The sequence below is a fragment of the Myxine glutinosa genome, chromosome 3, assembly GCF_964187855.1.
Source record: "Myxine glutinosa chromosome 3, kmMyxGlut1.1, whole genome shotgun sequence".
In the NCBI taxonomy this organism is placed as follows: Eukaryota; Metazoa; Chordata; class Myxini; order Myxiniformes; family Myxinidae; genus Myxine; species Myxine glutinosa.
The window spans coordinates 108,483,119-108,501,524 of NC_136263.1; the positions used below are offsets into that span (position 1 = coordinate 108,483,119).

Sequence of the window (18,406 nt, forward strand, 5' to 3'; positions counted from 1 at the left end):
CAAGTAAGCTGGTTGCTGGCATCTTGTGAACATTTTCCTAATGAGCTGTGACTGCTGAATTTAGCTTTTTGCAAGTCCCAAGTAACCATTATCACTGGCTTTTGTTTGGGTGGTGATCTTGGTGGTGACCTCAAATGGGAGGTGCAGGTTGTCATTTTAATATCATCTTTGTTTTGGCAAACTTGTTCAAGAGCAAGGATCTGCAAATATATTCCAAATTTGTGTGGGACTTCATATAAATGTGTTTCTGTATCACAGGCAGGTGAAAATGCTCGCAGTTGGTGTCATGGGTTGTGTGCTTCGTCTCCATCTCCGGCCTCTAGGACTCGTGCTTTGGAGCTTTACACATTAGCATTCGGATTAGCATAACGTGGCTGTCTTACCCTGAAGGCTGTGCAAGGCATCTGTCCACCAGAACTGTGGGAAATTAAGTGCCTTGGTGAGCATAAAAAAGACTTATTGCTGCTCAAGAGGATCTCAGCATATCTAGGTAAGGTCAAAAGTCAATCAGTTTTCAAAAGCCTTCAGTCAGAAGGATCCCAGGACCTGAAAGCAGAGTTCACAGTGTCCGGCTGCCAAACACTTCCTTTTGTGGACAAAAGATTACACCGTTTCATGCCTCTCTCTCTACTTTCGGTTCGTTTGTAGAGACCACTCAGGAAGCAACGAGCACAAGCGCTGGCCACCGGAGCATGGCGTTCACCCATTGGCACAGCGTGGTGCTCTAGTAAATTCAGCAGTACCGAATTACCCCCACGCTCCCATGAGCTGATGTCCAGATTCAAATCTCAAGGCTTTCCAGATTCTCCTCCTCGTGCTTCTCTGTCCTGCGTAGCATTCACAGGGTTACCAACAACCTATTTAAAACATGGCGTGAATGGCGCGACTGCTGGAAGATGGCAAACCCACAAGCAAAAACAACCACTCAAAGGGAAAAGATCATCAAATACATCAAAATACGAAGCAGGCTTGTCAATGTACATGCAGGATGAAAACAGTAAATATTTACAAAAATAAACAATGACAGGCGCATGGAATTTGGCGGTTCTGTGCAGAGGAATGGAGAGCGATAAATTGCAGCGGCAGCCCCAAGGAATGCTGGACATCTATGCACCAGAGTGGCAGCTCTTACACTATGCCGGCAGGCCTGACATGGAGGCAGTAGAATGAATATGGAGGCACAGCATCTTGAAACCTGCAGGCTCAAAAGCTGGCCAAAAACAGGCTCCAAAACCTGATATAAACGACAACCTATGTCTTAGCCACACACACACACATACACACCCTCTCTTTCCAAATTTATATTTCCTGTTATCTCACAGGCCAATCATTCACTGTCAAGCACACACACACACACACATATATGCCAGCACACACTTCCCTACCTTCTTCTCAAGAAAACTCGCACGACCATCGCTGTGAGGGTTGCTGTCTCTCTCTTTCCCCTGCTCTTTCTCTCCTGGTATTATGATTCTCGAAGAAAGAGTCGCGTGGCCAGATCCTGATTTTTGTGTTCAAGCCTGTCTGCTCCCTGCCTCCAAGGGGCGAGAGTGAGACAGGGGGAGAGAAAGAGAGGGAGAGGGACAGTGAGAGAAGAGACAGGAAAAGAATGACAAAAAGACAAGACACTGTAGAATGAAAGAGATAGTGTGACAATAAAAAAGGGTAATTAAAGGAAAAACATAAAAAGAAACAAGGAAAGGTAGAAGATACAGCAAGGGAGATATAGAGAGGGAAAGAGGGAAAGCAAGAGGGAGGAGGGGTGGATATATCAGTAGCTTCAGCCGCTCGTCGGGCTGCCAACGCAGACGAGACAGACAGATAGATATATACACGGAGGGACAGATGGATGGTTGGACAGACAGTCCGCAATAGGATGGTGATGAAGAAAGTCTGACAACCCTGCAGCTCGACCGTCGCTCGCCAAAGCGTGCCCGACTGGGGCGAATGATCAGAGAGGAGGCAGAAGGAGAGCCTTGTGGTTGCGTGCGTGCGTGCTACAAGACTGGAAGGGCCCAGGTTTGAGTCTAACACCAAACTGTCATCCCTGCATCAGTAGTGTAATTTTACTCTTATTTCTACCCTTTGTTATTGCACATTATCCCATTGCATTTTGCTGCAATTACATGACCTCCATGTTATTATAGCTATCTGCCCTTCGATAGCCTAGTTCCAGTTAAGACATGAAGCACAGTATAGCTGGATGCCAGTTGCTATACAGCGGGTTGCTTCCACTGCGAGCGGATATTTCTCTGAGCCTCCCATCTGCAACATCCTGGCATTGCTTTCCATTTCACATTCATGTGCACCAGGAGGGCAGCGGGAGGTGAGAAAGACAGACGACAGATGTGTGTGTATATATATATATATATATATACACATATATATATATACTGTACGCAGTATATGTATACAGAGAGAAAGAGCTAACGACTCTTTCAGTTTATACTGCACTTTGGCACAAACAAACATCCACACAAACAAGTACCGGACTCTCTTTTTGCACTTACATCAATACCTACACCCCAAACAAACAAGTACCAGACTCTCTTCGTGCACTTACATCAATACCTACACCCCAAACAAAGTTTCTTATCCTTTCATAGACTTACATCAATACCTACACCCCAAACAAACATGTACCTTACTCTCTTTATACTCTTACATCAATACCTACACCCCAAACAAATACGTACCTTACTCTCTTCATACTCTTACATCAATACCTACACCCCAAACAAACATGTACCGGACTCTCTTCATACTCTTACATCAATACCTACACCCCAAACAACCATGTACCTTACTCTCTTCATACTCTTACATCAATACCTACACCGCAAACAAAGATCCTCATCCTTTCATGGACTTACATCAATACCTAGACCCCAAACAAACACGTACCTTCCTCTCTTCATACTATTACATCAATACCTACACCCCAAACAAAGTTCCTTATCCTTTCATAGACTTCTATCAATACCGACACCCCAAACAAACACGTACCTTACTCTCTTCATACTCTTACATCAATACCTACACCCCAAACAAACACGTACCTTACTCTCTTCATACTCTTACATCAATACCTACACCCCAAACAAACACGTACCATACTCTCTTCATACTCTTCTGTCAATACCTACACCCCAAACAAACACGTACCTTACTCTCTTCATACTCTTCTATCAATACCTACACCCCAAACAAACACGTACCTTACTCTCTTCATACTCTTACATCAATACACACCCCAAACAAACACGTACCTTACTCTCTTCATACTCTTACATCAATACCTACACCCCAAACAAACACGTACCATACTCTCTTCATACTCTTACATCAATACCTACACCCCAAACAAACACATAGCTTACTCTCTTCATACTCCCACATCAATACCTACACCCCAAACAAACACGTACCTTACTCTCTTCATACTCTTCTATCAATACCTGCACCCCAAACAAAGTTCCTTATCCTTTCATACACTTACATCAATACCTACACCCCAAACAAACACGTACCTTACTCTCTTCATACTCTTACATCAATACCTATACCCCAAACAAAGTTCCTTATCCTTTCATACACTTACATCAATACCGACACCTTACTCTCTTCATACTCTTACATCAATACCTACACCCCAAACAAACATGTACCTTACTCTCTTCATACTCTTACATCAATACCTACACCCCAAACAAACACATACCATACTATCTTCATAGTCTTACATCAATACCTACACCTCAAACAAACACGTACCTTACTCTCTTCATACTATTACATCAATAACTACACCCCCAAACAAACAAGTACCGGACTCTCTTCGTACACCTACATCATTACCTACACCCCAAACAAACAAGTACCTTACTCTCTTCATCCTCTTACATCAATACCTATACCCAATATATATACTCAAGCCAATTAAATAACTTAGTAAAGGATTGCCTGATTTAATGACCATATGGATCATTAACTGGGCTCCATCCATAGACAAAGGCGGGTGTGTGTGTGTCTGTGTGTGTGTGTGTGTGTGTGTGTGTGTGTGTGTGTGTGTGTGTGTGTGTGTGTGTGTGTGTGTGTGCAGAAGAAAACTGGAGGCATATCGCATAAAAGAGGGAAAAGGAACATAGAGGCACACTATATATTATCCATATTTTGTCCCCAGACAGCCTTGCTTATGGGATGACATGACACAAGAAGGACATCTGGATGCAGAACAGCACAGACCGACAGCCTAGCGGTTCTCACTGCTCAGGCCTCAGGGTTTAAAGCTCTTACACGAATGCATCAATGCCTTGAGCCACAACGTTTTCCGCGATGGCAAGCAGCAGGGAAGCAAAAGCGGTTTGGTGTGAGCCATAAATATGTGGGGGTGGCATTCCTTTCCTTTTCACAGCTCTTGCTTGTGTCTTGCAAAAAATATTGGGCAAGTCGTAATACCAAGTATCTCGGCATTCCCTAATGGCGGCATTCTGTTGATAAATATCTGAAGATCAGAATTTCTCAATAAAACGAAGACAAGGCATCGGGCCCCATTCTCAGGAGGCCGGTAACAAAGAACAAAACACAATTCGCACAAACCACTTACTAAAGCTCACCCCTGCACCCTTCTCCCCCATTCACCGGCTAACCAACCCACCCCTCACAAACACAGACCCGCCCCCCACCCCGCGCAAGGCCCAGGCATTGCCAGCAGGCCTGCGGTGGCAGGAAAGGGAGATAGATCTCATACATTTTCTCGTCCCTTCCCCCAAAGCAATGCACCCACGTCACCGTCGCCATGGTTCCGAGGTGGTGGCTGCAGTGCGTGACACCATGCCGGCTCCCTATATGTCCTGGGATTAATTTTCATGGTTATTTGGCTGCGCTGAAGGTGCCTGTTGCAGCATGCTTTGCGGAATTGAGAGCGATGCTATTGCTGGTAATGGACTCTTCCATCCATGAGCACTTTCAATGCTAATTAGCATAACATGCATTGATCAATTTATTGCACTTCAGGGGTCACTGCACAGTGACCTGTGGTTTTCTACTCGGGTTTTTATTTTTGGTACAGTCAGCTTCAGAGTTTTCTAATCCTCCTAAAATGGAAGCTCAAAACCAGTAGGCCTATTATTCGTGTATTTCCGGCACGAATGGAAATAATTATGTGCCACTGACTCTTTAGGTTGCAAATTGCCCATTTCCTTCCAAGAACATTGACCATTAACCACAATAGCCACACACTTGAGTTATGCCCCATGTGTGTGCATCCATCTGTACATGTGAGTATGATGAAATTGCTTCTTGAATGTATCCAGTGCTACACACTTGCCTGATGGGTATCATCATGAGACTAGGGGAATAGTCTTGTTTCCCATTTTCAATGAATAACCCACCAAGACAATCTTAACCCACCAAGTCACCATCAACTCCACAGTGGGGAGCAGCGTCATGAAGCGGAACATTACGGTCACCACCAACTCCGAAGATCGATCTGGCAGCCCATCGAAAATCATCCCCAGGATGAACCAAAGACAAGGAAGCCCGCAACTGTTTGTTCAATGGAACACGTGTGGCTCTTTCATCTCATGAAACCCCCACGATGTGAGGAGACCTGCGTGGAGTCATCCCGATGGCATGCAAGCACCAATAGGGTTCGCCGAGCCATTCACACCGTAGAATACCATGGAAAACCAGCTTCACTTAAGATTTTCATCCACATGATCAATGCAAAGTGGTGCAAAATGAATGGGTATCCTGGGGGTGGCTTCCATGACACAATGTTGAAGTCTCATGAGAGCATGCTTTGTTCTCATGGGGCTCATCTACAACAAAAGCCCAATTATGAGCTCAAGAACAATGAACAGAAAATATTAAAGAAGAGGGGACACAATCTGTGAGGAAAGGTACAGTCCCACCTCCAACCTATCAAAAAGTGGTAGCAGATGTTAAGGGTAAGGGCCCAGGCTGAGCTAAGTGCGCGGGGAGGTTCCACAACATATCAAATAGCTTGTCACACAAAGGCGTGTCCTCTGACTTTTTGTACATTCACTGCTTTATTATGTCATGTCTGAGTGTGAAGCTGCAATTATTGAGTAAAAGGTTCAGAGAAGTTGTTTAATATACCTCCATATAGTCGTTCATACTTTGGCTGCAGATTAAAATGTCTTCGATCATGTTCTCAACCGTGTCCCCCCTCCCCCCTCCACCCCCCAAACCATTTCCTCCCTGCTGGCCACGAGACAAGGTTTTATTGGAACCAATCTGCGAGGAATCAAACCCAGAAATAAAGAGATAAGAAGCAAATATTCCGCTACTGAGTTATGCTGCTGCTCCGCTCAATAAACATCAAAATTGTTAACAATGACATCTACATAGTACATCTGCAAAATTTGTACAATTTCTGAACCCTCCTCGCCACAACCCCCCCCCCCCCCCCACCGCCCCTCACTCCCCACTCCTTTCCCTGTTATCCTCCCCATGTATTATACCATACTGTCTTTCTATACCTTTTGATTTACTCCAAACCTCCAACCCCCCCCCCCCCCCCCCACCGTCCCTCACTCCCCACTCCTTTCCCTGCTATCCTCCCCATGTATTATACCATACTGTCTTTCTATACCTTTTGTTTTACTCCAAACCTCCAACCCCCCCCCCCCCCCCCCACCGCCCCTCACTCCCCACTCCTTTCCCTGTTATCCTCCCCATGTATTATACCATACTGTCTTTCTATACCTTTTGTTTACTCCAAACCCCCAACACCCCCCCCCCCCCCCACCGCCCCTCACTCCCCACTCCTTTCCCTGTTATCCTCCCCATGTATTATACCATACTGTCTTTCTATACCTTTTGATTTACTCCAAACCTCCAACCCCCCCCCCCCCCCCCACCGTCCCTCACTCCCCACTCCTTTCCCTGCTATCCTCCCCATGTATTATACCATACTGTCTTTATATACCTTTTGTTTTACTCCAAACCTCCAACCCCCCCCCCCCCCACCGCCCCTCACTCCCCACTCCTTTCCCTGTTGTCCTCCCTATGTATTATACCATACTGTCTTTATATACCTTTTGTTTTACTCCAAACCTCCAACCCCCCCCCCCCCCCCCCACCGCCCCTCACTCCCCACTCCTTTCCCTGTTATCCTCCCTATGTATTATACCATACTGTCTTTCTATACCTTTGGTTTTACTCCAAACCTCCAACCCCCCCCCCCCCCCTCACTCACCACTCCTTTCCCTGTTATCCTCCCCATGTATTATACCATACTGTCTTTCTATACCTTTGGTTTTACTCCAAACCTCCAACCCCCACCCCCCCCCCCCCCTCACTCACCACTCCTTTCCCTGTTATCCTCCCCATGTATTATACCATACTGTCTTTCTATGCCTTTTGTTTTACTCCAAACCTCCAACCCCCCCCCCCCCACCGCCCCTCACTCCCCACTCCTTTCCCTGTTATCCTCCCCATGTATTATACCATACTGTCTTTCTATGCCTTTTGTTTTACTCCAAACCTCCAACCCCCACCCCCCCCCCCCCCTCACTCACCACTCCTTTCCCTGTTATCCTCCCCATGTATTATACCATACTGTCTTTCTATGCCTTTTGTTTTACTCCAAACCTCCAACCCCCCCCCCACCGCCCCTCACTCCCCACTCCTTGCCCTGTTATCCTCCCCATGTATTATACCATACTGTCTTTCTATGCCTTTTGTTTTACTCCAAACCTCCAACCCCACCGTCCCTCACTCCCCACTCCTTTCCCTGTTATCCTCCCCATGTATTATACCATACTGTCTTTCTATACCTTTGGTTTTACTCCAAACCTCCAACCCCCACCCCCCCCCCCCCCTCACTCCCCACTCCTTGCCCTGCTATCCTCCCCATGTATTATACCATACTGAAGGAGCGGCGCTCCAACGCGAACACATTTATGTCGGGAAGTTTGCCCGGCAAAAAGCCTATACCGGGCATGCCCGGGTGTCAAGGGCGAGCCTTGGAAAGGCGAGTCTGGACCTGCCCGGGCGTGTTTGGCTGCGGCCTGGCAAGTCGAGGCTGGGCGTGCCCGGGCGCTCTGGACGAGCCCTGGAAAGGCGATAGCGGGCATGCCCGGACGCTCTGGGCGAGCCCTGGAAAGGTGATAGCAGGCATGCCCGGACGCTCTGGGCGAGCCCTGGAAAGGCGATAGCGGGCATGCCCGGACGCTCTGGGCGAGCCCTGGAAAGGCGATAGCGGGCATGCCCGGACGCTCTGGGCGAGCCCTGGAAAGGCGATAGCGGGCATGCCCGGACGCTCTGGGCGAGCCCTGGAAAGGCGATAGCGGGCATGCCCGGGAGGTTCGGGCGTGCCCGGGAACAGTGAGTCCGGGCATGCCCGGGAGAGGCGCGTCTGGCCGTGTTCTGGCCGGTGCAAGGCGATTGTGTGCATCCAGCGGTAACCGCTACACTGTCTTTCTATACCTTTGGTTTTACTCCAACCCCCACCCCCCCCTCACTCCCCACTCCTTTCTCTGTTATCCTCCCCATGTATTATACCATACTGTCTTTCTATACCTTGTGTTTTACTCCAAACCCCCAACACCCACCCCCCCTCCCCTCCACCGCCCCTCACTCCCCACTCCTTTCCCTGTTATCCCCCCCATGTATTATACCATACTGTCTTTCTATACCTTTTGTTTACTCCAAACCCCCAACACCCCCCCCCCCCCACCGCCCCTCACTCCCCACTCCTTTCCCTGTTATCCTCCCCATGTATTATATCATACTGAAGTGCACGGTGCTACGCACGCGACTTGCTACCAAGGAGGAAGCGGACAACGCGGTAAGTTTAATGTTCTTTATTAAAAGAGGTCAATGTAGCACTGGCGCTCCGGGCTGCGCGCCTGGTGTATATCCTGAGGCCACGCCTACCCCTCGGCGTGGCCGCCACGCACTTGGTGCGCGGAATGATGTCACCACGCCAGTGAGCTTCCGTGTCCACCACACGCGTCCCCCCAGAATTCCCGCGCACCTGGAGGGCCAGTTTGCGGGGCAAACGGATGACCCGGCCGAAGCGCCCTCTGGCGTCCGGGGTGCAGGGATGCCAGGTGGGATGCCCCCGGCTGTACCCGGGATGGGTGCCGGACCGGGGGGCGGCGTGCCTGCGGTGCTGGGTGGTGCCGGGGGTCCGCCCACAGGGGGGCGGCCCCAACGCGGGGGCCGAGCCACCGGCGCTGGGTGGTCCACGTCGAGGTGGGCCGGCTTGAGGTGGTCTATGGAGATCCGGTCAGGAGTGCCGCCGATGTCCAGGGTGAAATGTTTCACCCCGGTCTCCAGCACGCGGAAAGGCCTGTCGTACGGGGGCCGCAGTGGTGTCCGGTGGGCGTCGTGCCGGACGAAGACGTACTCCGCGGTGCAAAGCTCCGTGGCGACGTGTGTAGGAGGGTGTCCGTGGTGCGCCGTCGGCACCAGGGCGAACCTCCGGGCGGTCTCCTGCAGCGCAGAACGCTCCTGCGCCGCGGACCATGGTGCCGTGGGGTCGGGGAGGAACTCGCCCGGCACCCGCAGCGATTGTCCAAAAACCAACTCCGCCGCGGAGGTGCGCAGGTCCTCCTTGGGCGCCTTCCGGAGGCCCAGCAGGACCCAGGGGAGCCTGTCGACCCAGCCGCCGTCGCAGAGGGTGGCCCGGAGCGCGGCCTTCAAGGAGCGGTGGAAGCGCTCGCACAGGCCGTTGGCCTGGGGGTGGTAGGTTGTGGTTCGGTGCAGCTGGACCCCGAGCCCCCGCGCGACCGCCCCCCAGAGCTCCGAGGTGAACTGGGGGCCGCGGTCGGACGAGATGTCCGAGGGGGCACCGAACCGGGCGACCCAGGTGGCGATGAACGCCTGTGCGACGTCCGCCGCCGTCGTCGTTGCCAAAGGCACGGCCTCCGGCCACAGGGTGGTGCGGTCCACCATGGTGAGGCCATGGGTGAAACCCCGCGAGGGGGGCAGAGGTCCCACCAGGTCCACGTGAACGTGGTCGAACCGACGTTCCGGCACCGTAAACGGGGCCAATGGGGCCTGGGTGTGTCGGTGCACCTTTGCGCGCTGGCACGCGAGGCACGTCCTGGTCCAGCCACGGACGGCCTTCCGGAGGCCATGCCAGACAAACTTGTCAGCGACCAACCTCTGGGAGGCCTTCGTGCCCGGGTGGGACAGGCCGTGGATGGCGTCAAAAACCTTGCGCTGCCAGCCTGCGGGCACGATGGGGCGAGGCCGCCCGAGGGAGACGTCGCAAACGAGGGCCGTGCCCGCGCCGTCGAAGGGCACCTCGGTGAGGTGGAGGCCCGTGACGGCGGTCCGCAGGGCCTGGACCCCAGGGTCGGCGGCCTGGTCCGCCGCCATCCGGGCATAGTCGATGCCAAGGTGTACTGCGTGGGCGACGGCCCGGGAAAGGCAATCGGCCACCGGGTTGTCCTTTCCCGCGACGTGCCGGATGTCCGTCGTGCACTCGGACACGGCCGCGAGGTGACGCTGTTGCCGGGCCGACCACGGCTCGGCGACTTTGCCCATCGCGAAAACCAGCGGCTTGTGGTCGACGAAGGCCGTGAACACACGGTCCTCGAGCAGATGGCGGAAGTGCCTGACCGCCAGGTGAAGCCCAAGCAACTCGCGGTCGAAGGTACTGTACCGGCGTTCGGGCGGGCGAAGCTGCCGGCTGAAGAACGCCAGCGGTTGCCAGGCACCACGCACCCATTGCTCGTACACCGCGCCCACCACGTAGTCCGAGGCGTCGGAGGTGAGGGCGATCGGTGCATCGGGCGCCGGGTGCGCGAGCATGGTGGTGTTGGCCAAGGCGAGCTTCGCGCCCGAGAACGCCGCGTCCATCTGCCCGGTCCAGGTAACGTCACCTTTGCCCGGCTTCCCTCGAAGGGCCTCGTGTAAGGGGCGCAGGAGCTGGGCAATGCGGGGCAGGAACCGATGGTAAAAGTTTACCATGCCCAGGAACTCCTGGAGCCCCTTGATCGTGCGGGGGCGCGGAAACCCCTTCACCGCCTCCACCTTGGCCGGTAGGGGGACGGCCCCGTGCCTGGTGACGCGGTGCCCCAAAAAGTCGATGCTGGTGACGCCGAACCGGCACTTGGCGGGGTTCACGATGAGGCCATGCTGGCCCAGGCGTTCGAAGAGCGTGCGGAGGTGATGAAGGTGCTCTTCGCGGGACGCACTGGCGACGAGGATGTCGTCCAGGTAGACTTACAAAAAATCCAAGCCGCGCAAGATGCTGTCCATTAGGCGCTGGAACACCTGAGCCACATTTTTCAAACCGAAGGGCATCCGAAGAAATTCGAAAAGCCCGAACGGCGTGATGACAGCCGTCTTCGGGATGTCCTCCGGCCTGACAGGAACCTGATGGTAGCCGCGCACGAGGTCCACCTTTGAAAAGAAGGACATGCCCGCCAACCGGGCGGAGAAGTCCTGTATGTGGGGGACGGGGTAGTGGTCGGGGGTGGTGGCGTCGTTGAGGCGCCGGTAGTCCCCGCACAGTCGCCATCCCACGCTGGGCTTGGGCACGATGTGGAGCGGCGACACCCACGCTGTCTCGGAGCGCCGCACGATGCCGAGCCGCTCCAGCGTGGCGAAACCCGCTTTCGCTACCGTGAGCTTCGTCGGCTCGAGGCGGCGTGCCCGGGCGTAGACCGGTGGCCCAGCGGTGGGGATGTGGTGTTCCACCCCGTGCTTGACGGTCCCCGCCGAGAAGGTCGGCCGCGTGAGGGCCGGGAAACCCGCGAGGAGGCGGGCGAATTCGTCCGCTGCCGGAAGTGTACAGATCAACCTGGCCGGAACCGAACCGCTCAGCAAGCCGCTCGGCGAGCCGCTCGATGAGCCGCTCTGTGAGCTGCTCAATGAGCCGGGCAGCGCGCACACGAGCGAGCTGAACGTCTCAGCCTGGACAAGCCTTCTGCGCTTTACATCGACCAGTAATCCATTAGCACATAAGAAGTCCGCGCCGAGCAGTGCGATGGGCATGTCGGCCGTAACGAACGACCAACGGAAAACCTGCCCTCCGAACCGCAGGGAGAGACAACGTTTCCCGTACGTGCGTATAGACGTACCATTGGCCGCAAGCAACGCGGGACCTCGGCCCGCGGTTTGCTTGTCGGACGTACCGGCAAGAACGACACTCACCTGCGCTCCCGTGTCGCACAGGTAACGGCGCCCGGACCAGGTGTCCGTTATGTACAGAAGGCTGTTTGAATTGCCGACGCTCACAGTTGCCACCGAGCGTCGGCTCGCCCGTTTCCCGACCTGCCGAATGAGCACGGCGGGCGACACTGCCGAGCCTCGTGGCCGAACTTGGCGTGGAAGAAACACCAGGTGGGCGGCTGCGGCGTCGGAGGCCGCGGTTTTCTTTGCGGCGGCGGCGGTGGTGGTGGGCGGGGCGTGGCGGCGGACACGAGGTGCGGTGCATCAGGGAAAGCCTCGGGAGCCTCGGGATCCTCGGGAGCGGTGACCGCGCCAAGACTCGCCTGCGTGTCCAAAGCCGCATTGTATTTGTCGGCCTCGGCAGCGAGCGCACGGGGTTCCGTTAACGCGGAACCGGCCAAAGCGAGGCGGACTCGTGCTGGCAGCTGGCGTCGAAATAACGCCCGGAATAGAGCGTTCGGGGTTTCGTCGCCCATGAGCGCCAGCATATGATCCATACGGACCGACGGTCACGTGTCCCCGATCTCGGGGAGGTCCAAGAGGCGATCGGCCCGTGCGTCCACCGTAAGGCCGAACGTGGCGAGGAGGAGACGCTTGACCGCCTCATACTTGCCGTCGGCAGATGGATCCCTTAGGACGATACGACGCGGGTGGCCGTGCCGGGCCCGAGGGCGGCGACCACGTGGCAGTACATGGTCTCGTCCACCGTGATGCCTCAAAGTCGGAACTGGGCTTCTGCCTGCAGGAACCAAACTTCGGCTTGTGACTCCCAGAATTCGGGGAGCTTGATGGAGACCGCGTTGGTAGCCATTGTTGCGGCGGTTTCGGGTGGTCAGCGACGGCTGACTCGAATGTCGGAGGTCACCAATGAAGTGCGCGGTGCTACGCGCGCGACTTGCTACCAAGGAGAAAGCGGACAACGCGGTAAGTTTAATGTTCTTTATTAAAAGAGGTCACTGTAGCACTGGCACGCTCTGGGCTGCGCGCCCGGTGTATATCCTGAGGCCACGCCTACCCTTCGGCGTGGCCGCCGCCCACTTGGTGCGCGGAATGATGTCACCACGCCAGTGAGCTTCCGTGTCCGCCACAATATTGCCTTTATATACCTTTTGTTTTACTCCAAACCCCCAAACCCCCGCCCCCCCCCCCCCCACCACCCCTCACTCCCCACTCCTTTCCCTGTTATCCTCCCCACACTCCCCACTCCTTTCCCTGTTATCCTCCCCATGTATTATACCATACTGTCTTTCTATACCTTTTGTTTTACTCCAAACCCCCGCCCCCCCTCCCCCACCGCCCTCACTCCCCACTCCTTGCCCTGCTATCCTCCCCATGTATTATACCATACTGTCTTTCTATACCTTTTGTTTTACTCCAAACCTCCAACCCCCCCTCCCCCACCGCCCTCACTCCCCACTCCTTGCCCTGCTATCCTCCCCATGTATTATACTATACTGTCTTTCTATACCTTTTGTTTTATACCAAACCCCCAACCCCCCCCCCCCCCCCCCCACCACCCTCACTCCCCACTCCTTGCCCTGCTATCCTTCCCATGTATTATACCATACTGTCTTTCTATGCCTTTTGTTTTACTCCAAACCCCCAACTCCCCCTCCCCCACCGCCCTCACTCCCCACTCCTTGCCCTGCTATCCTCCCCATGTATTATACCATACTGTCTTTCTATACCTTTTGTTTTACTCCAAACCCCCAACCCCCCCCCGCCCCCCCACCGTCCTCACTCCCCACTCCTTGCCCTGCTATCCTCCCCATGTATTATACCATACTGAAGGAGCGGCGCTCCAACGCGAGTCGAAAGAAGTGACGCGACCAAAGACGGAATTCGTCCGAGTTGCTTTATTGAAACAAAACAGCTCAGGTATTCTGACCCAAAAGCCCGTTTATCGGGCAGCAATATATATACACAGTTATGTCGGGAAGTTTGCCCGGCAAAAGCTATACCGGGCATGCCCGGGTGTCAAGGGCGAGCCTTGGAAAGGCGAGTCTGGACCTGCCCGGGCGTGTTTGGCTGCGGCCTGGCAAGTCGAGGCTGGGCGTGCCCGGGCGCCCTGGACGAGCACTGGAAAGGCGAGAGCGGGCATGCCCGGACGCTCTGGGCGAGCCCTGGAAAGGCGATAGCGGGCATGCCCGGACGCTCTGGGCGAGCCCTGGAAAGGCGATAGCGGGCATGCCCGGACGCTCTGGGCGAGCCCTGGAAAGGCGAGAGCGGGCATGCCCGGGAAAGACGAGACCGGGCGTGCCCGGGAGGTTCGGGCGTGCCCGGGAACAGTGAGTCCGGGCATGCCCGGGAGAGGTGCGTCTGGCCGTGTTCTGGCCGGTGCAAGGCGATTGTGTGCATCCAGCGGTAACCGCTACACACGCCCCTCCAGAATCGACCTGCACCGGCAGGGTCAATTTAAGGGGGGTCCGGATGACCCGGCCGAAGCGACCCCTGGAGGGTCGTGGGGAGGGGTCCGACGTGGTGGTGGGTGGTCGAGCGGGGGGAACTGTGGACGGGGGGCGGCCTCGCCGCGGAGGAAGAGCCAACTGTGGTGGTTGGTCGACGTCCATGTGCGCCGGTTTGAGGCGGTCCACAGAGATCCGGTCCGACCGGCCGCCAACGTCGACGACAAAGGACTTGTCGCCCCGTCGCAGGACCCGGAAGGGCCCGTCGTACGGCGGCCGGAGTGGCCCCCGGTGCGCGTCATGACGCACAAAGACGTACTCCGCTGTGCGAAGCGCCGGGGGGACGTAGGACTGGGGGTCACCGTGGTGGGACGTTGGCACGGGGGCAAATCGGCGGGCGGCCTCCTGGAGGTCCGAGCGCTGGTGTGCGGCGGACCAGGGACTGGTAGCGTCGGGCACGAACTCGCCCGGGACGCGGAGCGGCTGGCCGTAGACGAGCTCGGCGGCAGACGCCCGGAGGTCCTCCTTGGGGGCGTGCGGAGGCCCAAAAGGACCCACGGCAGCCGGTCGGTCCAACCGTCGTCCTGAAGGCCGGCCATGAGTGCGGCCTTCATGGAGCGGTGAAACCGCTCGCACAACCCGTTGGCTTGGGGGTGGTAGGCCGTGGTGCGGTGCAGCGTGACCCCCAACGAGCGGGCGACCGCACCCCAAAGTTCGGACGTGAACTGTGGGCCACGGTCGGACGAGATGTCTGCCGGTGCACCGAAGCGCGTGACCCAGGTGGCGATGAACGCCTGCGCCACGTCGGCGGTGGTGGTGGAGGTGAGGGGCACGGCCTCCGGCCACCTGGTGGTCCTGTCCACCATGGTGAGCAGGTGGGTGAACCCCCGCGATGGGGGCAGGGGACCCACCAGGTCCACGTGGACGTGGTCGAAACGCCGTGCAGGCATGGTGAAAGGTGCCAGCGGGGCCTGGGTGTGGTGGTGGACCTTGGCCCGCTGGCAGGCCGTGCAGGCGTTGGCCCAGTCGCGGACGTTTCGTCGAAGGCCGTGCCAGACGAAACGCGGCGACACCAGCTTCTGAGAAGCTTTCCGGCCCGGGTGAGAAAGGCCGTGGATGGAGGCGAAGATGCGGCGCTGCCAGGAAACGGGCACGATGGGGCGAGGCTGGCCCTGGGAGACGTCGCAGAGCAGGACGGTGCCCGCGAAGGGGATGTCGGCCAGGCGGAGGCCCGTGTCCACCGCCCGGAGGGCCTGCACCGAGGTGTCGGTGGTCTGGTCGGCCGCCATGAGCGCGAAGTCCACGCCGAGGTGGACCGCGTTCGCGCTGGCCCGAGAAAGACAGTCGGCCACGGCGTTGTCTTTGCCGGCGACGTGCCGGATGTCCGTGGTGAATTCCGACACGGCGGAGAGGTGGCGCTGCTGGCGGGCCGACCACGGCTCCGTGACTTTGGCCATTGCGTAGACCAACGGCTTGTGGTCGACGAAAGCCGTGAACGGGCGGCCCTCCAGGAGGTGTCGGAAATGGCGAACGGCCAGGAATAGACCGAGCAGCTCGCGGTCGAACGTGCTGTATTTTAACTCGTTCGGCCGGAGCTGCCGGCTGAAAAACGCGAGTGGCTGCCAAACCCTGTCCACCCATTGTTCATGGACGGCGCCCACCGCGTAGTTGGAGGCGTCCGTAGTGAGGGCGATGGGCGCGTTGAGCACCGGGTGAGCCAGCAGCGTTGCGTCGGCGAGGGCCCGTTTTGCGCTCGTGAAGGCCGCGTCCATGGCCGCGGACCAAACGATGTCATACTTGGCCGGCTTGCCCCGGAGGGCCTCGTAAAGGGGCCGCATGAGCTGAGCAGCGCGGGGCACGAATCGGTGATAAAAATTCACCATGCCGAGGAACTCTTGTAGGGCCTTGATGGAACGGGGACGCGGGAACGTGGTGATGGCCTCGACCTTGGTCGGCAGCGGCACGGCCCCGGTCTTGGTGATGCGGTGGCCCAAAAGGTCAACGGTCGTCGTGCCGAAGTGGCATTTGGCCGGGTTGACAATTAAGCCATGCTCGCTGAGGCGACCGAACAGTGTTCGGAGGTGGAGGAGGTGCTCGGCGCGGGACGTGCTGGCGACGAGGATGTCGTTCAGATAGACGAAAAGAAATGGCAGGTCGTGCAGCACGCCGTCCATTAAGCGCTGGAATGCCTGGGCCGCGTTCTTGAGGCCAAACGGCATCCTCAAAAATTCGAACAGGCCGAACGGCGTGATGACGGCCGTCTTCGGGACATCGGCCGCCCGGACAGGTACCTGGTGGTATCCCCGTATCAGGTCAATTTTGGAAAATATGACCCGTTCCGCCTAACGGGCGGAAAAGTCCTGGATGTGCGGGATTGGGTACCTGTCGGGGGTGGTAGCATCGTTGAGGCGGTGGTAGTCGCCACACGGGTGCCATCCGCCCCCCGGCTTTGGCACGATGTGCAGTGGTGAGGCCCACGCGCTATTGGAGCGCCGCACGATGCCGAGGTGCTCCAACGCATTGAACTCGGCCTTTGCCACGGCGAGCTTGGCCGGGTCGAGGCGACGGGCCCTGGCGTAGACCGGCAGGCCCGTAGTGGGTATGTGGTGCTCGATCCCATGCCACACTGCAATGGCCGAAAACGTCGGCCGCGTGAGGGCTGGGAATTCCGTGAGCAGGCGATCGAACTCGTTCGCCATCGGGAGGGCGCACGCCAGTTCGGTCGGCGCGGAGCTGCTCATCGTGCACGCCAGGGAGCTGAAGGTCTCGGCGTTGACAAGGCGACGACGTTTGACGTCGACCAGCAGCCCGTGCGCGCAGAGGAAGTCGGCGCCCAGCAAAGCCATGGGGACGCAGTCGGTCACAAAGGTCCACTGAAAGCGCTGGCTGCCGAAGCAGAGGGTGACGTTGCGCGGGCCGAAAGTGCGTATGGCCGAGCCATTAGCAGCGACCAAAGAGGGGCCGCAAACGACGTCCCACCTGTCCTGCTCGGAGGCGGGTATGACGCTCAGTTGGGCGCCGGTGTCACAAAGGAAACGCCGCCCGGACGCTTTGTCCCGAATAAAAAGCAAGTTGCCCGAGTGGCCGGCGCTCATGGCTGGGAATGAACGCCGGCCCGGCCGTTTCCCGACTTGCCGAAAGTGCACGGGGGTCGGCACGTCCGAGCCTTGTGTCCGAACCTGGCGTGGTAATAACACCATGCCTGGTCAGGTGGAGGCCCCGGCCGTCATGTCGGAAGCGGTCGGTGCGGCGTGGCGGCCGCCAGTTTCACCGGCAGTTCGGCCTCCAACCGCGCAGGGCGCTCGGGCGTCGTGGGCGTCGCCTCGGACGGCGGCAGGCTCCAGGTAGCCGCGCCGATGTGTTGGCCCGCCGAGGAGATCTTATCGGCTTCCCTGGCGAGGGCGCGGGGATCGGTGATCGACGTGCCAGCCAGGGTGAGGCGTACCGGGTGAGGCAGCTGGCGAAGGAACAACTCACGGAACAGAAAATCCGGAGAGTGCTCACCGAGCAACGAGAGCATATAGTCCATGCGCTCGGACGAGCGCGTGTCGCCGAGCTCGGGCAGGTCGAGCAGGCGCCGTGCGCGTGCCGCCGGTGAGAGGGCGAAAGCATCGAGGAGGAGCGTCTTCAGCGCGTCATACTTGTCGGCAGCCGGCGGGTGCTCGAGGAGGCTCAGGGCGCGGGCCACGGTGGCGGAACCGAGCGCTGCCACGACGTGGTCGAAGCGGGTGTCGTCCGCAGTGATGCCTCGCAGGGCGAACTGGGAGTCCGCCTGGGCGAACCAAACAGCCGCGTGAGCCTCCCAGAAGGAAGGCAGTTTAAGAGTCACTGCCGTGTCCATG

At 56.9% G+C, this 18,406-nt stretch overlaps 1 protein-coding gene across 5 annotated transcripts in view; it reads right to left on the reverse strand.

Annotated features, from left to right (window-relative positions):
- The window catches only part of LOC137423285 (MYND-type zinc finger-containing chromatin reader ZMYND8), a 273,708-nt gene that overhangs the window by 199,154 nt on the left and 56,148 nt on the right, over window positions 1-18,406 (reverse strand). For 2 of the 5 annotated variants that reach the window (XM_078774428.1, XM_078774425.1), the window contains exon 3: window positions 1,386-1,535. The exons of 1 other annotated variant lie outside the window; for it this stretch is intronic. In XM_078774428.1, coding sequence (XP_078630554.1) covers window positions 1,386-1,414 — 29 coding nt within the window. In that variant the 5' untranslated portion in view covers window positions 1,415-1,535. Of the gene's footprint in view, window positions 1-1,385; window positions 1,965-18,406 lie in introns of those variants that run through there. 2 more of the 5 variants (XM_078774413.1, XM_078774412.1) reach the window with 2 other exon arrangements.